We start from the raw sequence: 27156 nt of genomic DNA, 5'->3' as shown, positions 1-27156 counted from the left end.
TTGCAGTGCATCTATTAAGTCACTTAAAGAAAGCATTTGGGATTAATTGTGCATTCTGGTTACCTTTTGGTATGATCACAGGGTGGATTTTGTACTGGTTCCTGTATTCTTTTCCATTCCTCAAGCTAGACTGGCAGTTTAAGAAAGAGTCCCAGTAGCTTGAGGAAATCACCACCCCCCTCACTCAGAGCCCAGCCTCATGACTTTGGCTAAAAGGTCCTGGAGCATTATGGGTAAAGTAGGAGGATACCTATTCCATCTCTCCCCCCGTCCCTGTCCAGTGTTCTTGTAGCAATCAAATGAGGTCATAGGAGTGAAAATACTGGAATATTATCAAGTGCTCTGCAATTAAAAAGTATTTGGTCTGGTTGATCCAATGATGACGATTGCTTATTGGGACCATAGGCAGTAGGTGCACCCAGAGACAGTTTTCCCAGAGGTGTACGGAGAAGACCTCTTTATGGCTATATTCTAGGGGGTCTTAAGCATACTAAACATCATGCAGAGTTTGTGTGTGGTTGATGAAGCCTCTGGCCTTAAAAGCTTACCTTCCAATCAAGTGTCTCTGATATATCAGGTAACAAATCAGATGTGAAGGGGAGCAGACAATACTGATAAGGTGATTGGCATTGAGAGACATCAAAGAAGAAATGTAGTCTAGGGGTATTGGAAGAGGGATGCCTGCTTTCCCAGTTGTGAGGCAGCTCTGAGTATTATGGGCAACAAGAAAAAAAAAAAAAAAACTCAAGCAAGGAAAAGGCAGCTCTGAGCCTCTCAGCAGCCTGCTTTGTACTCCTCTAGGGACTCAGACAGTACTCTTGCCTGGAAAATCCCATGGGCGGAGGAGCCTGGTAGGCTGCAGTCCATGGGGTCGCTAAGAGTTGTACACGACTGAGTGACTTCACTTTCACTTTTCACTTTCATGCATTGGAGAAGGAAATGGCAACCCACTCCAGTGTTCTTGCCTGGAGAATCCCAGGGCTGCCGTCTATGGGGTCGCACAGAGTAGGACATGACTGAAGCGACTTAGCAGCAGCAGCAGCAGCAGGGACTCAGACTGCCCATAGCTGGGGCTCTGATGGGAGTTGGGCTCCGTCTCCAGACCACTCCTCTAGACACAATGGAGAGATTCCTACAGAGAAGCAGTTTCTGTGTTTAAGTCCCCCAGTCATAATAGTTCCCTGCTCCACCTAGGATTTGTGACTGAGGGAGTTCTAATGGGAAGGCTTTGACTTTGTTATGGATTCCTGACTTTTTAACCATCCCTGGGCTTCTTATGAAGGCGAGCTGCCAACCTTTCATTCTCTGCTTTGCTGGAGACAGTGTCGTGGGAGTCCCAGTTCCATCCACTTGCTTACCTTCATTCTCTTTCTTGCCCCCATTTTAAAATATAGACTTTAAAGGCAAAAAATACTTGTCTGTATTGATTTTTTCCCCATCTGCTTGCTGTTTGTTGAAACAGCTCTGACCAATAGCAAAGAAGTGAGGATGACTTTTAGTTATTTCTAGAAAAATTTGAATACCGCTTTATTTTCCCTAGTGCAAGTTGTAATGTTCTCAAGATATTGAAAAAGATCCTGATCCTGAGAAAGACTGAGGGCAAGTGGAGAAGAGGATGACAGAAGACGAGATGGTTGGATGGCATCGCTGACTCAGTGGACATGAGTTTGAGCAAACTCTGGGAGATATCCTGAAGGACAGAGGAGCCTGGTGTGCTGTAGTCCATGGGGTCGCGAAGAATTGGACATGGCTTAGCAACTGAATATAGACAAAAAAATAAGACAGAAATGGCTTATTAGCCAGCACTGGCCAGCCTTGCTGGGAACACACTGGCCCCCTCCATAGTGCCATACCATTTCATACTGCAGTGAGGTGGGATTCAGACACCTTGGTTTTTCCCATTCCTTTGAAAGTATCCTTAAAATTATTTTTCAGCTTGATATTGTTGGTACTAAGTCTCAATATTTTCAGCCATAAGATGAAGTAGTAAGAGCATCGGACTCAGGGGAGACTGTTGTGAGGATTGAAAGAGAAGATGCAGGAAAGGCGCTGAACCTGCTTCCTGGTGCATCGTGCATGCTCCGTCTCTATTCGGTTCAGTTCAGTTCAGTCGCTCAGTCATGTGTGACTCTTTGCTACCCCATGGACTGCAGCACGCCAGGCTTCTCTGTCCATCACCAACTCCCAGAGCTTGCTCAAACTCATGTCCATTGAGTCGGTGATGCCATCCAACCATCTCATCCTCTGTTGTACCCTTATCCTCCTGCCTTCAATTCTTTCCCAGCATCAGGATCTTTTCAAATGAGTCAGCTCTTTGCAGCAGGTGGCCAAAGTATTGGAGTTTCAGCTTCAGCATCAGACTTTCCAATGAACATTCAGGACTGATTTCCTTTAGGATTGACGGGTTGGATCTCCTTGCAGTCCAAGGGACTCTCAAGAATCTTCTCCAACACCACAGTTCAAAAGCATCTTTTCTTCAGTGCTCAGCTTTCTTTATGGTTCAACTCTCACATCCATACATGACTACTGGAAAAACCATAGCTTTGACTAGACGGACCTTTGTCGGCAAAGTAATGTCTGCTTTTTATCATGCGGCCTAGGTTTGTCATAGCTTTTCTTCCAAGGAGCAAGTGTCTCTTAATTTCATGTCTGCAGTCACCATCTGCAGTGATTTTGGAGCCTAAGAAAATAAACTCTGTCACTGTTTCCATTATTTCCCCATCTATTTGCCATGAAGTGATGGGACCAGATGCCATGATCTTCATTTTTTGAATGTTGAGTTTTAAGCCAACTTTTTCACTCTCCTCTTTGACTTTCATCAAGAGGCTCTTTGTTCTTCTTTGCTTTCTGCCATAAGGGTGGTGTCATCTATGTATCTGAGGTTATTTATATTTCTCCCAGAAATCTTGATTCCAGCTTGTGCTTCATCCAGCCCAGTATTTTGCTTGATGTACTCTGCATATAAGTTAAATAAGCAGTGTGACAGTATACAGCCTTGATGTACTCTTTTTCCAATTTGCAACCAGTCTGTTGTTCCATGCCCAATTCTAATTGTTGCTTCTTGACCTGCATACAGATTTCTCAGGAGCCAGGTAAGGTGATCTGGTATTACCATCTCTTGAAGAATTTTCCACAGTTTGTTGTGATTCACAGAGTCAAAGGCTTTGGTGTAGTCAATAAAGCAGAAATAGATTTTTTTTTTCTTCTAGAACTCTCTTGCTTTTTCTGTGATCCAACAGATGTTGGCAATTTGATCTCTAGTTCCTCTACCTTTTCTAAATCCATCTTGAACATCTGGAAATCCTTGGTTCATGTACTGTTGAAGCCTTGATTGGAGAATTTTGAACATTACTTTACTAGCGTGTAAGATGAGTACAACTGAACATTCTTTGGCATTGCCTTTCTTTGTGATTGGAATGAAAACTGACCTTTTCCAGTCCTGTGGCCACAGCTGAGTTTTCCAAGTTTGTTGGCATATTGAGTGCAGCACTTTCACAGCATCATCTTTTAGGATTTTTAATAGCTCAGCTGGAATGCCATCATCTCCATCTCTATTAGCCATTATGAATCATGCTCAGGGCCCCAGCCATGACCATGGATGTACTCTAATACCACCTCGACACTTGGCGGGGACAGTGGCAAGCCCTGGTGATCCTTGGGACACATTTGGAGGAAAGAATTATGCACTTGGTCAAGTACAGGTGCAGGCAGTTAGTCTCAGGAAAATTATAAGCTGAAGTCAGTGCTTATCAGAAGGAATCTGATAAAACCTGTTCAGGAATAATTGACCAAAGAGCTTCAACTTGATCAGGTTAGATTCAAAGTGATATAAGACAGTCGACTTTCTTTGTTGCTAAAGAAGGGCAGAATAATTATGGGGAGAAAATCCACAGTTGATCTCAAAACTGTGTTTTAGCCATTAGTTTCCAGTCCAGATCACCAACTTATTTTTTGCCAGAAGTTTATATCTGAATAGCCTCTGTACCCTTGGTCCTCTCAGTGTGCTTCACTGACCAGGACCATCTTTAGCACCTGGGAATGTGTTAGAAATGCAGAACTCAGGACCCATACCAGGCCCTGTAACTAAAATCTGCATGTGCAGATCTCCAGGTGATGCTAATGCACATTAAAGTTTGAGAAGTACTTGTTAATGGAGTTCCCTCACCTAAATTTCCTAGCTTGGTCCTCTTATAAGCCTCTGAGCCACCAGGGAAGTCCATGTGATATATTACCCCACTTTACAGATGAGGAAACTGAGATGCTTGTGTTAAGTGCTTAGTCTGCTGCTGCTGCTGCTGCTAAGTCACTTCAGTCGTGTCCGACTCTGTGCGACCCCACAGATGGCAGCCCACCAGGCTCTGCCATCCCTAGAATTCTCCAGGCAAGAACACTGGAGTGGGTTGCCATTTCCTTCTCCAATGAATGAATGTGAAAAGTGAAAGTGAAGTCATTCAGTTGTGTCCAACTCTTCGCGACTCCATGGACTGCAGCCTACCAGGCTCCTCCATCCATGTGATTTTCCAGGCAAGTGTTAAGTGTGTCTAAGGTTACACAAAAATAAAGCATCCAAGGTGACATTCAAAAAAGATCATCTGACTCCCAATCCCATGCTCCTCTAACTTAACTAAAGCTACCTCTTTAAAACCAATAGGGGAAATGTACCTATTTACATATGTGACTGAAGATGGGAGAAAGGGCACAGGCAGGAAAAGAAGACAAGAGCTGAGTCTAGTCAGTTCATCAAAAGGGTAAGGAAGCCATGATAGATTGTGAGTCAAATGTAACTCTGAAAAGCCATTGCCAAAATCACTCAGCATTATGGTCTCAGAAAGGAAGTAAGATGCCAGGTAAGTTAGGAGAAATACCTAACTGCTGGTGATTGAAAAATGTGAGAAGCTACTCATTTCTGATTATCATGAAAGTTTCAAATGGTCAGCTTGCAGCTTCCTGGGAATCTATAACCACTTTGATTGCCCATTGCTGTGGCAGTAATCTACTAGAGCCTTCCTTACACCAAGCTCTGGTTCCCAGAGACCCTGGGATGACACTGGGGTCATCTAAATGATTCAGGACCATATCCCCATCTCAAGATCCTGAATGTATTCATATCTGCAAAACCTCTTTTTCCACATGAGGTATCATATTCACAGGTTTGAGATTGGAGTGTGGACATCTTTGATCATCATTTTCACCAACCGCAGATCTCTTCAGTCAGTCAGGGCTTTAATCTATATCACATAGGGTAACTTTCCCATGAAAATGAATGTGAGTGGATAGGTGTACATCACCTCATGTTTTGCAAGTAAATTGAGCAGACTCCATTTCAAACATCAGAATCAGACAAAAGGACAAATTCCCAATTTACACACTCACTGGACAAAGATTATCTCCTCGGAGCCATGCCAGGGTGTAGCTTCAATTACAAGTGGACGGTAATCTGCTCATCAGTAGCATCATTGCATTAACACAAAACATACTTGATTCTGAGTTGCTTGTGAGAATATTGGGATATGCAGTGTTTAATTTTCAAAGTGTGCTCAGGGGCCATCCAGGGAGGAGGAAAAGGTGCTGGGAGAAATAGAACAAACCTGGTTTTGTCTGTCTTATGTATTATGCTTCTGCCTAGCTCCCCACCTGGTGGCTCAGCTGGTAAAGAATCCGCCTGCAATGCAGGAGACCCAGGTTCGATTCCTGGGTTGGGAAGATCCCCTGGAGAAGGGATAGGCAACCCACTCCAGTATTCTGGCCTGGAGAATTCCATGGACTGTATAGTCCATTGGGTAGCAAAGAGTTGGACAGAACTGAGCAACTTTCACTTCACTTCACTTCAAAGTTTCTATTGGACAACGGAGCTAAATGGATTTTCTGGGGTGAGGTAGGTGGGGTAGATTTCAAATCTACTGACTCAGACCAAAATAGATTCCTCCCATCGTCTGACTGGACCAGGCTCAGGGCTCAGAGTGTCTACCCCTGGTGGCTTACTATGGTAAATCTGATCGATTGTTTCCATTTTTGGACCCAGAGTTCAGAGGAAAAGGAGCAAGAGAGGAAAGATCAGGTATAAATGTTGATTCCTTTGCCCCAGGGCCAAACCTTTACAACTTAATGATGGAATCAAGTAAAGAAGCATTTCAAGTTATCTGGTAGATAGACATTTGATCTCCATAAAACCGGAAAAGGCTCATATTGATGAAATTTTTACAAGTCTCAACTAAAGACAAGGGTTTAATGCAAGAGTCCCTCATCAAGCATCTCATGCTATATCTCTTTGGCAATTTCAGGGTCTTGTAAAATATGCTTCCAAGATCCACACCCTGTGGACTTGCTTGTCGAATCCTTCCCATATATGTTTCCTCTTAGAAAGTCATTACCCCTTCTGGAACCTTTCCTTTCTGATGCCCATACAGCTTGACTGAGCAGAATGGCCAATTCATCATCCCTGTTTATCTCCTGAGAGAGGAATTTACAGTTAAATTAAGAATCAAGTCAGATAGCACTGATGCAGATGTTTGGTTTTCTGTAGGGTGTTAATCTGAATTAGTGAAAAGTCTGATTTATGAAATAGCCCTACAGAAAGGCAGCTTTAATGTTCTGTGGTTCATATAAGAGCCGTGTTGCCAAGAGTAAGTCATTTCACACCTGCCTTAATGAGCAGACTGGGCAAAGGTCTCCTCACAATTTTCTCTGAGGTCCGAACAGTCTCCCCTAAAATCCCCTACACATTTTTGTTTCATGAGGATCATAATCTTTGGGTTGGAAGACACTTTAAAGATCACTGAACTCCGTTGTAGATCAATAATAGGAATCTTAATTGCCAGCTATCTGTTCACCTAAAGGTATCAAGCTCACAGGCCTACAAAGCAATGGCTTCTTCCTGTGGCCAACTGTAGATTTTTTAAGCCTTTTCTGATGTTGAGGTGAGATCTTTCCTGGCTAGATCTCAAACTCATTGATCCTAGTTTTACCTTGGAAGGCCTTCAGAGCTAGCCCACTCCCTTACCGGACAGACCTTCCAGTTTTTAAAGACTGTTGTCACATGATCCACCTTCCTCCCTGCCCCAGAATCTTCTCCAGACAAAGAAGTCCCTGTTCCTTCATATGGCTTCTGGACTATCTTATAGTATCACATATTGAGCCTTTTATTGTAGAAGAGGCTTGGTCAGTGTAAGCTTAGAGAGACTGACATCTGTTCCCCCAGTGCTCTCAAGCCTTCCACACCAGGGTCAATGCTGTCTGGAGGAGGCATCTTAAAAGCCTCCCAAACTTCTCCCCCAGTGGTCTGCTCTTTGATCCCCTTCCCTCACCCTGGTTTTCCCTACTAGGATCATTGACTTGCTAAGCCAACTTCTTTGCCCTTAGTCTGGCCCATGACCATGAAGACCTACTGAATGGGGTTAGGATTAAAATGAGGCTATGTTACACTTGGTACAGACTGCTCACCCCAATGAACACAATAGCAAAATCTGATCTTTGAAAAGGTTCAACAGTTCACTTTGAAGTTGTCCACATTTGTCCTTTGAGCAGTTTTATTACATGCAGGATGAAGTCACAGAATACACTTTTAATATTTACAGACTATAGAGTAGATAGTTTAATATATTAAATGCTAATGATTTTTATATCATCTATTATCTTTGCTGTAACCACTAGCATTCTTTTAAAAGCAGTTTATTAAAATACAATAGTAAATGGTGTATAGGAAATGATTCTACTGCAGTTTGATAAATGAATAATATGGAAATTGCACATTCATCCTTCATCTTCTCAGCAGAATCAAGAGTTGTGTTTCCTAGTGTTGCTCATAGCCAGTTTAATATACATTTGAAAAATCAATTAGTGACACATGAAAGTAAATACAGCGAAAGTGGGAATTTAACTAACTGAACAGCTAACGGGCTTCAGGGAAGAACTGAAAGTGAAATACAGTGATGATTTGCTAACTTGAACGCTCCGCAGTGGATTCTAGACAAGAACGTGGCCCTCGGTCAATCCTGATATTGAGGTTTGTCATGCTTGTGAAGACAATGTTTTGGTTTTGTGCTCACTTTTTGGCCCCCGGAGGGGCTCCAGCTAGGTGCAAGGTGGGCCCACAGGAAGTGAGGGTCAGACTCAGAGGCGTGCCCCATGTCCCTTAGCAGGCTGGGTGCAGCCAGATTGTCCACCAACCATAGGAAGAGCAGATGGATAGTGAAGGCAGAGGAATGTACTGCGGAGGGCAGTTTTACTCCCATTTTAAGCAATGCCATTCCCTCCCACCAATGCTGACTCTTCCTTGTTTCCAACTGTGCAACTGCCCAGAGAAAGCAATTCTTTCTCATTAAGATGCTGAAGCCCTTAACCCCCACTTGAGTTCTCATGGTGTTCTCTCTGATTTCAAGGCCACCGTCCCTCTCACCCCCAAGTATTTACGCCCATCAGTGTGAGCATGGAAAACTCGTGTGCCTCTCCCTGTTCTTTTACACTTGTTTCCCCTGCATGGTCACTGTTAACGTTGACTGGCCGTAGGATCCTTCCTGAGGACACAGCAGTACATTTACCTGTAAGAAGACTTAGGGAAAATCATTTCAGGCCTCATTTCACTGGTTCTCAGTCAAGGTTATGCTTAGGTTTCAAATCATCTTTATTTTGTATCTGCATCTGTATATCTGTATTTAATCATACAAATAGTCAATTTTTTCATATGTGATTTCTGTCCATGCCTACAATCTCTTAATCACAATTCTGAAATTCAGAAAATTTGGAGAACTGTTGTTGTCGTCAGTGACTTTGAGCCATTTGATGACAAAACCTGACCTAGACTGATATGCAGGTATTAATTTCAAGTCTTTATGACTGTGACTGTTAACTGCAGCAGTATTAATGAGTTTTATTAAAGGGTACTACCCTGAACCCACTAGGGGGTATTATAGATATGGTGTAGCTACCATATGACTTGTTTATTTAAAAATCTAAATATAAAAGTTCATCTCGCTTCCAAAAGTCTTTGGATAAGCAACACTTGTATACAAACACACACAAGCCAGAATTTAATGCATAGGTAGGAAACAAAAGTAGGAAACAGCCTTTTCATTTGAAAATCATAAATGTGGGAGTATACGTTAGATCTTAACTGTCAGTCCACCAGCCAGGAATCTCAGTATTGCCGATGCTCTATGCTGTATCTGAAACTTTACTTGGGAGGAATTGAGGCCAAGTTAGCAAGCCTCTGGATTAGTCTGACTTAAATCTGTTGCCTCAGTCTTTAGTTAGTAATCAAAGACAAAAACAATTGATTAGATTTAGAGGGTATTTTGCTTAAATATGGATTCATTATACTGCAAAGGAATACAGGGGAAGAGGCACACTGAGTTGTATATATAGATCCCTGGCCCCACTGTCTCAAACACACACGCACACACATACACACACACTTTCCCAGGGGGTGTAGGCCCCTGTTTCTTCTGCTTCCCCTAATCACTTGGTGTATTTGGCAGACGAATGTATTTGCAGATAGCATTTACTTAGCAGATAGCCTTTTAAAAGGAGCTTTGGCTATATGAAAGAGAATAGCTACTTGGGAGATGAAAGGGGCCGTCTTTGGGGGCATGAGGCACATGTAAGGAAAAGGCTCTCTGAGTTGGACGAGGCACCCATGCTGGTTTGAAAGGGATCCTCTGCCTTCCCAGGCAAGAGCTATTATGTTGAAAATGAGGCTTTGGTGAGAGGATGAAGTGGGGGAAGGTGAGGAATAATGGTCTGTGATTCCAGAGTCTTAGACACTGGAGGGCCCTTGGAGTCCCTCTCTGCCAAAACTTGCAGGTGGAGCCACAAGACGAGGTGTCCTCCAGGGCCAGGACTGGGTTTTCTGGGAAAAGCCAGGCAAGGAGCTGGGAGTCTGAGAGGCAGTGAGGTTCAGATGGCCAGCCAGACAGGTAGGAGGACCAGTCCAGCACTGCAGCAAAGATGCTCTGGCCCCCAGGCCACCCCTCTCTGTGATTTAAACTTCTCTCCAAAGAGGAGCTTGAGCTGATGAGACAGGGACAGATGAGAACCCTCCCTCGACTTTAGAGCCCCATGTCAGAGCAAAAACAGGAAAACTAGCCCCCAAAGATGATGAACAAAAGGACAGAAAGGCAGTGACATACCCCAAAGTGCCAAGAGACAGCTGAGGTTGATTTGTTATGGGGCACAGAGGGCAAACGATTAGTAAGGAAGAGCATGGATTATCAATAAAGACAGAGTAGCAAATGGTGTCAATTTCCTTGTGCTTTGCTTGGTCAGCGTTACAGATTTAAGATCAGCCATTAGAGATGGTTGGTCCTGTATGATCATACTTCCTGGTTGGAGTTGTCTGAAGAGGTTACAGAAATGCCGGTGGAGGAGGCTGTGCAGTGCGCCCTCTCATCTCCATGGTAACATAGTCAGCCCTGCTCACCTTGGGGCTGGGCACTGGGCACCTGGCTGCCAGTGTCTTTACTAAACCCTGCCCTTTGAGGGAGCTGGGAGGCTATGGTCCCAGTTTCACGCCTCTATCTAGCTGTGAGGCTGCGGCAAGAACCCCCCTCCTCTGAACCTCAATTTTCTATGACGAAAGTGAGGATTCAACTCACCCCTTCTTGCTGAGAGGACTGTACTGCACGTATAACTAACATCAGAGCCCCTTTACAAACCTGGGGATTTCTGAATAAGACAGCAACTGAAAATGTATCTTAACAGAAAAAGAAAGAAAGAAAGAAAGAAAACAACCTGGGACTGTGGGTCACTCCCTGGGACTCCTGAGCCTTGTAGTTCCCATCTGTGAAATGGAACAGCACACTCCACTCAGCCTGGCCCTCACAAATGATCAGTCTTCATGCCCACCTGGATTCTTTTCCAGCCAGTTTGGGAGTAAAAGAGGCAATGAATGGTGTCATTTTCCTTTCAGCCCACTCTTGGCACCACCCCAACCCCCACCTGCAGCGCCCACCAGTGGGGGATCCGGCAGCTCCAGTGACTCAGAGAGCAGCTCAGAGTCTGACTCAGACACTGAAAGCAGCACCACTGACAGCGAAGCCAATGAGGCGCCACGAGTGACCACTCCAGAGGTGGGTGAGGAGCCAGGGCCCCGACCCAGCACCCCTGACATGCACACACAATAATAATAATAATAATAATAATAATAATAATAATAATATTCCAGCACAGTCGTGACTACAGCACAGTAAATACTCCAGAAAAGCACTCAGGTATTTGATAGCACTTTTTTCTTCTAACACATGTCTTTGTAAAGTTTCTAACGGAGATTTCTTACCATGTGACTGATGTGCCGTGTGACTCACTCAGTTACTCTGAGCCTTGAGCTTCCCCATTACTATTATACTGGAATAGTAATCACTGAGCTCGAAACTTCCCTTTCGAGAGAACCAACAAAGCAAGTCAAGATCCACTTCTAGGTCTGGGGACACCACCCCTTCCTCTAGGTTGAAGTGATGAATTGTCACTGGGCAAGTAAGATCCAAGAAGTGTGACGGTTGGTTGAAAGGTCACAGGTTTTTTTGTTTTTGTTTTTGTTTTTAATTTCAAAGAATATTTTTCAAATGTACTCAATGGCAATTCATGAAAATATTTAACATAGCCCCACAAAATACCAAAATTATAATTTTGTGATCAAAGCCATGCCTTTCCCCTCCATCTTCTTTGACTGCCAGCCTCTCAGTTCTCCTGGGCCGGCACCTGCTACAGCAAGCTGATCCCTCAGTGGCTCTGGACACACTGTTTGTCAATAGTCAGAAAAGAATAACAGAAGAAGATTCCACAGCGACATTACTGCTGTTTGTAAGAGCCCACGCTTTGTGAATGTGGATCATGTGCCAGGCTCCATGAGAAGCTCGTGACTTGCATTTTCTCATTTCATGCTCATGACAACCCTATGGGGTCCTGGCTATCGTTATTCCATATTATAGATGAAAGAATAAGGTTCTGAGAGGGTAAGAAAGAACTTTCCCAAGATCTCATAGGAAGGACTGAAACCAGGGTGTGTGCTACAAGAGCTGGAGCTCTTAACCTCGAGCTTTGCTGCCAACAGTAGCAGCTGCTCCAATGGCCTCGACCCTTACCTGCCACTGCTCTGTGCTGGTTGGAATCATGGCTACTCAAAACGTTTTGAATTCTGTCATCCTCTATTGGCTGGTGCCATAAGCCTAAGCTGATGGCTTGCAAAAAAAAAAAAAAAAGAGCAGTTCTAATAAAAAATATGATGGCTCTTTTAGTTCAACAGGCAGAATTCAGACTTGGGAATCAAGCACCCGAATTGTACGCATCATTTCCATGGCTTAACAGCAGATGCTAATGTCTGCAAGCATGTCCACATAAACTGATTATTGCCCATACACCAATGAAAGTGCAGTGGTTTTTTGGGAAGTCAAATCTTTTCATCCTTCAGTAAAAATACAAAAAGCCTCTTCTTTTTGCAGCAAATTACAACATCGTATTGGAGGCCCTGACACTTTGGCAGAGAAAGACTTTCCTTTTGAATTACACTTGAGGCATACTCACATTTCTTTTCAGAACCAGAGATCATTCTCTCAGCCTCCTGGTGAGAGGTTGAGTAATGAGTCCCACCAAAGGATTTTGGGAACCGGTTTCCCTCCCCAGCTCTCTACCCACTCTCTGGAAAAACACTCTGTGAAAAATTCTTTCCTTGCTGGCCAGAGTAGGGGATAGTTTCAGAAAAAGAGTGGAACTTAGTATAGTGGAGCCACTTTGTGAAGTATTTGGCTGTCTAGGGAATGTGATAGATGAGAATTTCATGTATGTTTCTAAATGTGTGAATGGTCACTTGACAGCCAAGGCTTTTACCAGTCAACAGTCAGTGCGCTGAGGGTCCTCCTGACTTCTTCCCAAAGGTGACATTCATTCTTGCCACCGTTTCTCACTCCACAGCCTGAGCCGCCCTCCACCAACAAGTGGCAGTTGGACAAATGGCTTAACAAAGTGACTTCTCAAAACAAATCTTTTATTTGTGGACAAAATGAAACACCCATGGAGACGATTTCTGTGCCTCCTCCAGTCATTCAGCCAATGGAAGTCCAGGTCAAGGTGAAGGCAAACCCCAGCCAGGTCCTGCCTGAACCCAAAGAGAGGCCTCTCCTTGGTCTCATCAGGGAGAAAGCCCGTCCACGACCCACCCTGAAAACTCCAGAAACAAAGGCTCTGAAGCATAAGTTGTCCACAACTCTTGAGACAGCTTCTCAAAGGACAATTGGGAAAAAACAGCCCAAAAGGGTCGAGAAGAACACCAGCGTTGAGGAATTTACCTGGCCCAAACCAAATATCACCAGCAGCACTCCCAAAGAAAAGGAAAGTGGGGAGCTTCCTGACCTCCCGAGAGGGCGCAGCAAAGCCGTTGCCCACAAGCCAATTCCCAGGAAAGAACCAAGGGCCAGCATCCCCTTGGCTCCCGAGAAGAAGAAGTACCGAGGGCCTGGCAAGATGGTTCCAAAGTCCCGGGAATTCATTGAGACTGATTCATCTACGTCTGATTCCAACACGGATCAGGAAGAGCCCCTGCAGATCAAAGTCCTGCCTCCATGCATGGCTCCAGGGGGCAACACGACCAAATCCAAGGAAGCCGGCGGGGCTAGCCTGACCCTCAGCAGCTTTCTCAGCAGTGGCAATGGCAACAACCCACCAGTCCCGAGTGAGGAGCCTACTCAGTCACCGGTCCCTGTCACACAAACCGAGGTTCTATCTCCTGTCCAAGATCAGGAGAATCTGAAAAATCTCTGGGTGAAGATTGACCTTGACCTACTGTCTCGAGTGCCTGGCCAGAACTCACTCCAGGCAGCACCAGCCAAGCTAGACCACAAGGAGACAGCCTCAAAGCCCAAGCGGCAGACGGCTGCAGTGCCTGCAGAGAAAGCCGCCCCCAAGGGCAAGCGTAAGCACAAGGTAAGCCGTCCATCCACTCTGGCCAGCCACGTGATCAGGAGCAGTGGCTGTCTGGGCTACTTTGATCTTGAGTCTCCTTTTCCAGCAGGCTGGTGGCGGTGGATTGCAGTCTTTGGTGAAAGCACGGATATTAATACTTTCCCTGGGGAATGTAGTATTCAACATGACCAGGGAGGAAGTGTTAGGGATAATCAAGATTTTATAACCAATGTCAAGAATATCCAGTATGGCACGTGAGGGATTATGATGTGTAGCAACAAAGAATATGAAGTCTCCTTCCCCAGGCAGCCAGTCCGTCAGGTCAGCTATTTAAGCTGATCCTGCTTCCCGAATTCATGGGTCACTATTCTACAGTCTCCTGCCGGCAGCAGCAGGGCACCCAGGACTCATAAGGTCAAAATGCATCCTCTAGGCCTTGTTAATTTCTACATACAAACATCCCTGCCACTCAGTTCCATTTTGATTACCCTGGCTCCTACTAGACACACGTTCTGTTCAGCCTGCTTGGCCCCCTGACCTGTGTGGTTAGCTTGACTCGTGAAAATCTCTCCTGCAGGACATTCGGGTTGGATTCAATGTAATCAGAAGGTGAAACCCAGAATGGCCTTTTCCATTGCACATCTAACTGGGAAACTGAGTTTGTATCCAGTAGGTTCATGGCATGCATCTCTGGGTGTCACAGTAGATTTTTAGCATAACATCATCTCATGGTGATTCTTGAGTAATATTAGTTTGATAGCTGCCTTGGGGACTCCTGCAACGATGATTTAAGTCATCGTTTGGCTTTAAAGGTTCACAGGTGGTTTTATCTCTGAGCTGTGGTGCCACCTTAACTAATGAGAGTATTCCAAAATAGGGAACAAAGTCTGGGGCCCTTGCCCTATCACTGTTTCCCTGCTCTTAGTGACGACAGCAGTGCAACTAGGAGTGAAAGCATACCTTCAGAACCAATACAGGAAGGTACAAGGTGTGCCTTGCACATGGTTAATTTCCTGCATACTGTTGGTTGTACAAGTGACCTTTATGTGTTACCCCAACCCCCATGTTGCTTGGACAGGATTTATGCCATGTTAGAACTGCAGTGTTAGTTTCTAAATTACTCATTTGTCGGGGCATTGTTGCTGGAAGTGTCTGAAAATGATAGATTCTCTTTAATTCTGGTATGAGATCTCTGTGCCACCCAATCAGAGGCTGACATCACGGCTTCACCCTCTCTGATGCCAGCTTCTTGGCTGAAGTAGGCGGGGCAAGATGTATCAGTTTTCTGTCTGATCAAAGGTGTACTTTTAAGGCCCCTACCTAATCTAGGACTTCAAATAGAAGCACACTGTCTCCCTTGCTCATTGTTTTAAAATGTCTACCTGTTCCATGGATTTCAAACTCTGTGTATTCTTTTTTTCCTGTTAAAGCCGGCAGAAGTTGCAGGAAAATCCCTGAGAAGAAGCAGCGCCTGGAGGAGGCAGCCACCATCTGCCTGCTGCCACCTTGCATCTCACCAGCTCCCCCTCAGAAGCCTCCCAGCACTAAAGAGTGAGTTTGCCCTGATTCTATGATTTGCTGGTTTGGACTCCTAAGAAATCTCCGATGAACCCTTAAGGGTAGGGAGTCCTATCCCAAAAGAATGTTAGGTAAGAAACAGGAGTCATTCAGTTGTGTCCTGACAGCTGTCTCTGGCCCCCAGCCTAACATGGGTGGGAAAAAGGGTGGGCTTCAGACCGCAAGGTTTGGGTGACCACTTGAGCTTTTTAGCAACATTTCTTTACTCCAACTCAGATGGATGTCCAAAATTGGCCAAAGTGGACTTTTAGCACTGAGTGAAGGGTAAAAGAAAGTAAACCAACTTAAAGGACACCTGCCCCTTGAGCCAAATCACCTCCCTCTGGGCAACTTCCAGTTCTGATAGGGATGAAACCATCTCCCTTGGCCTCAACAGAATGATACAGCAGAGGCTTCCCCTTTGCTGTCAAATCATAGTGCTCATATGAAGCTTGAGGACCAACAACTTTGTCCTGAACTCCTCAGAGGCCAAGGGAATGACATGTCTGGGGAGGCCAGGGACATGAGCTGTCTAGGAATGCCCTACACCCCCAGGCAGTTCTGTGCTGGGAAAAGCCAGCTCGGGGTGGACAAATTAATGCCGATCAGCTGGCAGCTCTTCTCCTGTCTATATCTCTTTGCAGAAGGTGCCAGAGTCAGGCAGGAGGTTTCCTTGTCCCCTGCTCACTTATAGGACCCCAGCCTTCCCTACCAAGCATGGTGACAAGAGTTCTTCTGTCTTTCACACATCACTTCCCTAACAATCTAGTGGGTAGCTATTCCCTTCTCCAGGGGATCTTCCCAACCCAGGAATCAAACTCAAGTCTCCCACATTGCAAGTGGATTCTTTATTGTCTGAACCACCAGGGAAGCCCTCCCTAACAAACATGTCAGCTCCTGGAACTATTCTGTTTGGAGAATTATTGTCATAAATTCACTCAGCATTAGCAGTAACTTCCATCAATGACCAGTTTTGGAACCTATTAGCAGCCCAGAGTGGAGAGGCAATCTGGCTAACTGCTGCTAACAATGGATTTCACAGATTACTGTTTAACATCAGTGACAGGGCATCAGTCTGCCACAGATAAGACGTTGGAAATAAGTTATCAGTTTACATTTGTTTGGATCCTTGTTGTTTAGAGATGAAAGGTAAGAAAAGATCAATGACCACTAGATCTGCTTGATAAACTAAGGAGATTTGGTCATGGGCTGCCAGGATCTGCCAGCCCAGATTTGGTCCTGGGCTGCTGTCTCCCTGAGGACCCGTAGCTCTTTGTGACATGCATTTGTATTCCCCAATATAATTTAATATGAAATATCTCCAAAGAATTGATGCTTTTGAACTGTGGTGTTGGAGAAGACTCCTGAGAGTCCCTAAGACTGCAAGGAGATCCAACCAGTTCATTCTAAAGGAGATCAGCCCTGGGTGCTCTCTGGAAGGAATGATGCTAAAGCTGAAACTCCAGTACTTTGGCTACCTCATGTGAAGAGTTGACTCATTGGAAAAGTCTCTGATGCTAGGAGGGATTGGGGACAGGAGAAAAAGGGGACGACAGAGGATGAGATGGCTGGATGGCATCACCAACTTGGTGGACGTGAGTCTGAGTGAATTCCGGGAGTTGGTGATGGACAGGGAGGCCTGGCATGCTGCGGTTCATGGGGTCGCAAAGAGTCAGACACGACTGAGCGACTGAACTGAACTGAACTGATCCCTTCAGATACTTGGAGTTCTCAAAACTAGACACTCTTCTAGTAGAGCAAGCCAGCCCTCTTACTGAGGAGGTACCACCCCTACAAGGATGCCATTTTAGGATCTTCCTTGGAAAGTAGGAGGGCCCTGGAAGGATGGTGTTTAACCATTGGGAAAGAAGCCTATTTCCCTGCTTCTAGGCATGGTAGTGGGCTTCCCTGGTGGCTCAGACAGTATAGAATCCATCTGCAATGCAGAAAACCCCTATTTGTTTGATTCCTCGGTTAGGACGACCCCCTGGAGGAGGGATAGGCTACCCACTCCAGTATTTTGGGGCCTCCCTGGTGGCTCAGTGGTAAAGAATCCACCAGCAATGAGGGACACCTGGGTTCAGAATCCCTGGTTAAGAAGATCCCCTGGAGGAGGGCATGGCAACACACTCTAGTGTTCTTGCCTGGAGAATCCCCATGGATGGAGGAGCCGGACAGGCTATAACCCATGGGGTGGCAAAGAGTTGGACAGGACTAAGTGGCTAATCACAGCACAGGACAGATATGGTGGTACCTCCTCAGTTCCCAGGCTCTCATCTCTTTGGGCCAGGCTGCCGAAAGGCACAAGGAAGAGCTAGAGGGCCGTGGGATATTGCCACACCATCAGTCCCCATTGCAAGCCTGCTTCAATGACCCAGTAATCCCTCTCATTCCCATTTCATAGAAGAGAGATGATTGAGTATTAGGCAAATGTTTAATTCAAACTTGTTCTCATAAAATGGTATTTCACCTCATGGTCCGTATGATCTTTCTGTCTAGGAGAACAATGTTTACCTAGTAGCCTTTACCATTCAGGAAGGACCTGAATTGGGTTCTTATATGGGAAAATTTCGAGAGTTGAGGGAGAAGGAAACCAGGACAGGCCTTTTGGAGCTCTTCTCCTTGGAGCCCTCTCCTTGAGTTTTCTCTGCTCTTTGGTGCTTTGTTGACCCTTCAGATTAAATCCTTGGAAATTTCCATGACACAAAACTCACTTTTCATAATGAGTGTTTTAAACCTAGCGAAGGATGCTACACCAGCCTGACAACTGGGGTTTCCCATCACCCACTAGAAGGGCCCTGATGCATTCCTTTTCCCTTCTTTGGAGTTTGAACCATCATAAGGGCCTCTGAGGCATGAAAGGGATACTCTTTTCCCTTCTGTCCTCTTCTGGCCTATACAAAAGATGCCCTTATAGTAAGAAGTCGTAATGGACAGAGTAGTCCCTAGAAAATACCCCTGGGTATCTTTCACCCAGGAAGTTATTAAAGGCCTCATGGTTCCAGGTCACTATCATACAGAAGGAAAGGGGGCCAGGTGACAGTGGCCACTGCACCAAGTGTACTGTACTCTGTATGATGTACTGTGTACACTGGCAGATGGGAAGACCTAGCCCAGTGACTATGGCCAGTGGCAGGTTGACTGCCTCTAGGGAACAGCTCTTCCCCTTGCAACCCCCATCCCCTTCTCCAGCAGCTCAAGTAGGCCAGGAGTGGTCAAGTGGTCATAGGTAAGGAACCAGTCACTCCCGTAGATGCCACAGCAAAACTTGACTCCTTTCCATGTAAATTCTCCAAAGTGCAATTCCTCTGTAATGATTATACTCAGTGTGGTCTGATGTTGCTGGAGCATCTTTGTGGACAAGCATCCTAACCTGTATTTTCACCATTATTTTCATCAGACTTCACCATTATGTTAAAATGGTTCCCCACGTCAAAGCAATTTAAAAAATCCACTGACAAATACTTTGTAATTAATTTTAATCCATTAAAGACATTAATGACAGAAACAGTGAATTTTCTAAAAATTTGGCTGCCTGACAGAAATTGACATAGGACTGTGTTTATGAAACAGAAGATAGAGAAGATAGCAAATGTTGTTACAACTGGCAAATTTGGGCAACACAGCAGAAGTGGAATGAGGGTATTGCATTGGTGTCTACCATTTCAGGAATCAAAACACTTGAGTGCTTGTTCATCTTTGATTTGTTGCTTTGAGATATTGTAAATCTATATTTCTAGACACTGACTGAAATTGACCAAGAGGAAAACATAAATTCTTGTTGACTTAATTTGCTATTGAAAATTGTAGTCAATAATCATGAAAAGTAAATGGCTGCACAGGCAATATTAGTTGTCTAAGAAAAGATTAAAATTCAAGTAATCTTCATTGATTAGTTGAAGACAGTAACTAAAATAAAAATCCATGGCCCAATTACCATGTTAAGGAGATAGCATAAGGTTTTAGTTGTTCTGTTTTATTTGAAGTCTCAGTTTACTTGATGATGCCCATTTAATGGGCAGATAAATCAGTTTGAAAGCATGGGAGCACTTCTAGGACCACATATGTTTTGTGGCAAAATGACAAAATATTTTTCAAATGGAGTTTTGTAAAGCGGAGTACATCAGTACTTCAGTATAACAACAAGGTCAGGGGCTCATTATGCCTCCAGTAAAACAGTTGGAATATACAATTTCCAGTATGTCCCAGAAGTATTTAGTGCATTATTTATTTCTGGGTAATGTCTAAGTACTGTATTTCTTAAGAAAATATCCTTCCACTAATTGTTTATTGTACCATTTATTGTGTGACTGTGCAGTTAAATCCTAGGGCAGAATAAGTAGGAACCATCCTAAAAAATAATGGGATTAAAGTCTGCATTGGATTTTCCATAAAAATCTAATTAACAGTAATCTTGAAAGGTTGCAAATATCACACTGGGGCAACACACCATTAGACATTTCCATTTATCATGGAGTTCTGTTTCAAAGACCTGTGCTTATTCTTAGATTTTTGCATTTATCTATGGCTCAATCTCTAGGGAGGGCCACCTCTCTATAGACATCTGTGTGTCTACGCATTTTCTATATACTCTTCATCCCAGGTAAATGACCATCAACCAACATATTACTTTAGCTAAACGTAGCAGCATCATGCAAAAGATCAGAATAAAGAGAGACAGAGTTTTCTGACACCCTGTACTTTTTGTTTACACAGAAATAATTCATCCAGGAGAGCAAATAGAAGAAAAGAAGAAAAGCTGTTTCCTCCTCCACTTTCCCCACTGCCAGAGGACCCTCCACGTCGCAGGAACATCAGCGGCAATAATGGTCCCTTCAGTCGAGACAAAACCATCCCTATGATTGGACAGATTACCTCGACCAAACCTAAGAGGAATGAAGGCAAATTCTGCGCTACTTTCAAAGGGATATCTGTAAACGTAAGCATCATAGAAGGAATCTTCTCATTGTCAGGTAGAAACAAGTTGACCTAGCTTATCTGAGTCAACTTGACCTCATGGAAATGTTGCAGAGGGGGTGGAAGGAAGGGGCAGAGAGAAAATATTAATATAAGTGTGTGTGTATACAAATACAGAAACTCTCTGATTCTTGAGCAACTGAACTGAACTTAACTGAAGCCTGACTAAAGGATTATCCTGTCCTTTGGATTTTCTGCACTGCTGCCTGATTAGCATAAATGATTGAGAATTTGTATCACTTTTCACATCCATACACAATGTCTTTTTATCTGCCTCAGGTATATGTACATGAACCATGGAAACCATGAGTGATAGTGTCACTAGTGAATGTTAGTGGCAAATCTATCTGCCTTTTCGTGTAAATGCATGTATATGCAAAGACATATGCACTTGATCCTTCAGTTCAGTCGCTCAGGCATATCCAACTCTTTGCGACCCCATGGACTGCAGCACACCAGGCCTCCCTGTCCATCACCAACTCCCGGAGTTTACTCAGACTCACATCCATTGAGTCGGTGATGCCATCCAATCATCTCATCCTCTGTCATCCCCTTCTCCTCTCGCCTTCAATCTTTCCCAGCATCAGGGTCTTTTCAAATGAGTCAGCTCTTCACATCAGGTGGCCAAAGTATTGTAGTTTCAGCTTCAACATCAGTCCTTCCAATGAACATTCAGGACTGATTTCCTTTAGGATGGACTTGTTAGATCTCCTTGCAGTTCAAGATCCTTTATGTAATATAAAAAGCAAACGAGTGAAAATCAATGAGTTTTCAAATGTCTAGCACCAATCCAGCAGCCCCTGAACCAAAAGTACCCATTTAACACTTCATGAAAAGCCATGAGGCCTCTGAGCTTTAAGGACCACAATTTATGGTCCTCCATCATCTGAGATAACTAGATGACATACATACCTAGGTAAATATTATTGGTGATATAAGGAAATGGCTCTATTATAAAGTTGTCATTTTCCAAATGAAATTTGTATGTGTGCCCAGATTATATTTGCATTCACATTTAAAGATGCTGAGTTACAGTGTTAGGAATGAAGCCATCTATTCTAAGCAATAATTACAAAATCAGTTCTATTTTTCATACTGAATATAATTAATGTGATAGACTTCAACTGAGGCTTTTTCTACTGCAAGCTTTTGGAGGACACATGCCCTACCTATCTAGGCAATTCTCTTCATATAGCACCTCGTACATGGTCACAAATAATTAGGTGCTTAATACGGATGTTCTTATGACAATGGTAATAAAAGGATCTGCAAAGGCATTTCTGAAAGCTCTCAAAACTACTGGGAAAATCTGATAAATATGATTGCACTTGCACCTAGAAAACCTAGAAATGGATCATTTTCTTAAGGAAATCACTAGAATTCTCCATGATATGACTTAATACTCCTTACGTCTTCTTTGGCCATGGCCTGCAATCTGAGAGACTGTGGAAATTAAGAGACTTACTTGAAACATAGTGCTAACACTGTAACAGATCTGTTCGGTGACCTTGAGCAAATTATGACACCTCTCTGAGTCCATGAAATGACTAGATTTGACTAGGTGATCTGTACAGTTTCTTCCAGTTCCAAAAGTGTTTTCCATTTTGCACTCTTAGAGTCTTCTCTGTTTCATGTAACCATGAAGTCCTGTTTATTGACTCAGTGGATGGGTGAGGGTCAACAGAGGACGTATTTATATGACTTAGATGACTTTGGCTGAACGCAGTCATTTCTAGTCAGATATGCCAGGACTGATATCAGTGCCATATGTGTGGTAGACGTGGTGTTTCAAGGTTCTTGTCACCTATCTTGGTCATAGACACACGTGGCTCTGTCTCTGGGACTGGCCTGCTGTTTGGTCTAGGCCTTCACACATTGGCAATAGAAGCGTCGAGCTGGCTTAGGAGTTCAGAAAGCTCTGAGTTTTTATGTGTTTGGATTGAATAAAATCTGTGATGGACTTGAAACAATTTTCTCCACATCCATCATAACCACTTTTAAATGTGCAGTCTCTCAGCACAGTTATCATAATGAGCTCATCATGGTGAGAATTTTTGATAATTTGGAGATTTGGGATAAAGTGGAAAAGATGAGACTTTCATGGATATAAGAAATGTTCACATTTGACTTTTAGCTGAAAAGTGACCCTTTTAATTAAGGCAGGTAGGCCTGCAGTCAGCAAATCACTGAGCGCACTGCAGTGGGGTGATGGGACAGGGTGTGTTGGGGAGTGTGTGTCACAAATCAGAGATGGCTCCAGCGCTGAAAGGGCTCTCACTCTAAGGTGAACAATGAAACATGCTCGATGAACTTAGATACAAAATAGCTGCTGATTGGCGTCTTAGGGGAGGCTTGAGACACACCCCTCCCATCTCCATGTCTGTACTGTGGTGTCCGACTCTTTGTGACCTCAGGAACTGTAGCCCACCAGGAGCCTGTGTCCATGGGATTTCCCAGGCAAGAATACTGGAGTGGGTTGACATTTCCTTCTTCAAAAGGACCCATCTCTAAAGGGACAAGAAAGGTTTAAAGCACTTCCAGCCATAGACATAGGCAGTTTTCCTGAGAAGGCATTTGTTGATCTGGGTTGAGCTGAGAGTATTAAGAAAGATAAGGAGGGTTTAGAAATGAAGGGAAGTGGTTAAACAGTGTGCAGTTTAAATTCACAGTGGAATCTTACCCAGTCTTAAAAAGGAAGGAAATTCTGCCATGTGCTGCAACCTTGAACTTTGAGGATGTCATGCTAGATGAAATCAGCCAGTCACAGACAAACAGTGTATGATTCCATTTGCACATGGTAACTCAAGGAGTCAGATTTTCAAAGACAGAAATTAGAAGGGTGATTGCCAGGGGCTGGGGAGATGGGGATGGAGAGTTATGGTCTAATGGGCACAAAGTTACAGCTTTGCAACTTCAGAGTCCTGGAGATTGGTTGGAGGACAATGTAAATGTGCTTAACACTACTGAACTGGATATTTTAAAATGGTTGAGATGGTAGATTGGATATTATGTGTATTTTACCACTATTTTTAAAATGAAAAATACAATACACTATAGCAAGGTGAAAGAAAGTAACGAGGAGGAGGCTTTTTCTACCCTAAGGCTTCAAGGGAACCAAAGCAGGATAGTGGAGAAATCACAATGAGTTCAGTGTGGTGACAGGTTCGTGGAAGGGAGCTGGGAAGGTTGAAGCCAGATCTGAAGCCATGAGAGCCTGCCCTTTGAGGTGTCAGAGGAGGAAGGGACAGATTTAAGAGACACTGGAGAGAGGGAGTGAATAGGACTTTGTAATGGATTGTGTGAGGGTAATGGAGAGGGAGAAATATGAGATGAAATTGAGCAGTGGTTTTCAAAAAGAGTTTCAGGAGCATGATCATGTTTTGAAATAATTTACAGAACTTCAATATCTAAATATGATTAAAGCAGAGCAGCTCAGATGGAAAGCATGGTGGGAAGAACCATGGTTTATTTGTTCATGGCCCCGGGATGACTGGTTTCCTGCACTAGATCTGGCGTTTTGCAGAGTAACAAGAGGCTTGGTGTTTGGTGTCATCATAGAACAAAAGCTGGTGAGTGCGAGAGTGCATGACATATACCAGGATCACCTGTGTACCTTCAAGCCATGTGCATTGTTTTCTTTTCTCTCGCCTTGTTTCCTAGGGTGATTGACATGCAAAGCATTTATGAAAAGATGCTCTAAAAATCTGAACCTAATGGAAACTCTTTGTCCTCCTTTTTCCCAGGAGGGAGACACTCCAAAAAAGGCAGCCCCTGGCACTGTCAGCAACACTTCTATCGCCTCTGCCACTGCTACTGCCATTGTCACCAGCACTGCCACAGCCACTGCCACGGCCACTACCACGACCACTACCACAACCATTTCCACCATCACCTCCGCCATCACTACTGGCCTCATGGACAGCAGTCACCTGGAGATGACATCGTGGGCGGCCCTGCCCCTTCTGTCCACCAGCACCACCAATGTCCGGAGACCCAAGCTCACTTTTGATGACTCGTATGTTGTCCCCAGATTCTCTGGAGCCAGTTAGGGAGCAGCAAATGGGGGTGGGGGTAGTATGGCTTTTCGAGCACCATGCATGTGTCACCTGAAATAAGACCTTAGCCGCAGCTATGCAGCTCCTATAGCCTTAAAAGTATATTCATACATCCTTATCCCCACCTAGAAATGTCATTGGCTGATTTTAAACATGGAGCTCTGTTACTGTTTCCAAAGGCAGGTGCTGAATCCTAGGTTGCTTGGTCCTCCTTGCTTACCCGTGTCCTCAGGTAGAACTGTGTGCCAACAAAGAGAATTACAGCTAGATTCTGTTGGATCTGTTTGGGCAACTTGAGTGGTTGGGGTTGGAAGATATAGGTATTTATCCCAATGGGCCATTAGGAACCAATCTCACTCACTGGATTATTTCAAGCTTGGTTATTATATGCATGACAAGCATCCATCAGCCCCGTTCAAGGCATTGTATAAGAATGGATTTATAGCCCCCCAAAGTATGACAATTCAGTCTTTTAATGAAAAGATGAAACATTGCTTTCTGAATGAGCTCATTTCATTTGTTTAGGGTTCACAATGCTGATTATTACATGCAAGAGGCTAAGAAGCTGAAGCACAAAGCTGATGCACTGGTAGGTTTCCTTATTGCTGCTCCAACATAGAGCTGGTTAATCCCTTAGCACCGCAAGGAATTAAAGTCCCCAAGTTCTTCGTGCCCTATTGCCCTGCCATTCTTGGTTTTCCCACTCTTCTTCCCCTTGTTCCAACTTCAGAGGTGCCGAGGCTTATGCTCCCTTTCAATTGAATTTGAAATGACTTTTGAAACTGCCCTGGAGAAGGTGGGTGCTCCCATGGTTTCTGATGAACTCCAAACTGGTGTAGACAGGGAGAGAGTTGCTGAGAGCTGGTTAAGTGCCTCAAACACTGGCTTTGGGAAACTCAGGTCTGTAGAAAACACTTGACTGCTTGCTGCATTAGATAACCTAGGGCCCTGCACAGAGAAAGTATGTTCTGGTTTCTGGATTTCCCAGGACACTTGGCCCTGCTGCCTCCAAGGGTGGTGGGTACCTAGACCAGGAGAAACCAGGCACAGAGAGCTATTTGATTGACTGAGCTACCTAACAGAGGGTCTCAATCGTGTGTGTTACAGTCACTTGGGGAGCTTTAAAATAGCCCTCATGCTCAGGCCACACCCCAGAGAAATGGAATCACAATTTCTGAGACTGGGACCAGATGTGGGTGTCAAAACTCCCAGGTGATTCCCAAGTGCAGTCAATATTGAGAACCACTGCTCTAGAGAAGACCCTGAATTCAGAATCCCCACCTTTGACTAAAGCTAGCATAATTTGAGATGTCAGTTCAACTCCATTGGGTTAAAAAAAAATCATATCCTCCATCATTGCCTTGTGTCCAGCCAGGACTTGGCTGGCCCGTGCTGCTTGCTTCTGAGAGGGCTATAATGAAGGACCACAGTGGTCCCTGCACCATCACTTGTGAATGGCCACCATCCACTGCCCTCTCAAGGGCCACAGTACATAAGGAGATAATTGGTGTATCTTTAGTATTAAAATTTCAAAGGGATGTGTGAAAAAAAATGTCTAAGAAAACTCACTGAGTGGTAGGGGAGGGAAGAGGGAATGATAATAGGGTGGGGGAAGGTTGAGCAATACTCATTTAGAAGAAGATGTCTTTGCCAGGCTTACGTCTATACCAGAGTTAGACACTTCTTTGGAGTTCAAGCCCCTCAGCTATAAATAAGGAAACCAAGGCCCAGAAGAGGGTGTGACTCAGGCAATCATTGGCACTATGGCCCATATAGTTGTCTCTCTGGACTTCAGTTTTTCCGTTTGGAAAAAGAGAGATTTGGACCAGGTGGTTTTTAAGGATCCTTCCAGCTATGGGTTTGTGAATGAAAAGTCAGTTTCAAAAATCAGGATGTAGATTTCCTGATTTCCAGATTTCCTGTAGATTTCCTTAATTTCCACAGGAGAGAACCAATCAGAGTTGGATGACCTGAGGAAGTTATCTTGCCTCCTGAGGAAGGCAAGAGAAGAAGGAGATAACTTACATATATACACAAAGGTTTTCATAAAATCAGTTTCAATTGGGCTGAAACTGATGTTTTTCCACAACAGCTTACAGAAAGGAAAGCACCAAATTCCTGCAGTACATAAAAGGGGAAGAACACTTATTGTAAAAAGAGTCATTTACAGCAAGAGATTCTGCGAGACTTGTAACTCATCATTTTATAGTTGTACTTAATCCTTTGCTAGAGACAGCTACTCTGCTGTTTTGAGAATTGAAACCTTCACAGTTGCATAGACAATATTTTGATAAAAAGTATATAAGAAAATTAAAATAGGTCAATCTGCATTCTATTGGTTCTTTCACATAAAATTCCATATTAGTGAAATTCTTCCATCCAGCTATCAAAAATTGAAAATGTTAAATACTGTTATAAAATACTCACTATAAAACTGTCATATATAATATTCATTACACATAAAAAAGAAATCAGTATGTCTAAGTCAGTTTAATCGTGACCATTATCAGGGCTAAAACCTTTTGCAATAAAATTTTACTAAACTAAAATATTTAGTAGTGCTATATTTGGGAGCTTTCTGACTCAGTATTTCAGACCATCATTTACAGTGAAAGTGATGTGATTATTGTCACGAGTCACACTGCAGCTTCCCATTTTTCATGACAATAGCATCCATTTG

General features: G+C 43.9%; 1 protein-coding gene across 1 annotated transcript in view; it reads left to right on the top strand.

Moving 5' to 3' along the window:
- The window catches only part of AFF2 (ALF transcription elongation factor 2), a 548641-nt gene that overhangs the window by 491462 nt on the left and 30023 nt on the right, over window positions 1-27156 (top strand). The window contains 7 exon segments of the mRNA XM_042242462.1: window positions 10904-11063; window positions 12901-13908; window positions 15318-15336; window positions 15339-15438; window positions 20161-20383; window positions 24165-24436; window positions 25002-25065. Coding sequence (XP_042098396.1) covers window positions 10904-11063; window positions 12901-13908; window positions 15318-15336; window positions 15339-15438; window positions 20161-20383; window positions 24165-24436; window positions 25002-25065 — 1846 coding nt within the window.

This window comes from Ovis aries, chromosome X (genome assembly GCF_016772045.2).
Source record: "Ovis aries strain OAR_USU_Benz2616 breed Rambouillet chromosome X, ARS-UI_Ramb_v3.0, whole genome shotgun sequence".
NCBI lineage: Eukaryota > Metazoa > Chordata > Mammalia > Artiodactyla > Bovidae > Ovis > Ovis aries.
This window is presented reverse-complemented; position numbering and strand designations above follow the sequence as displayed.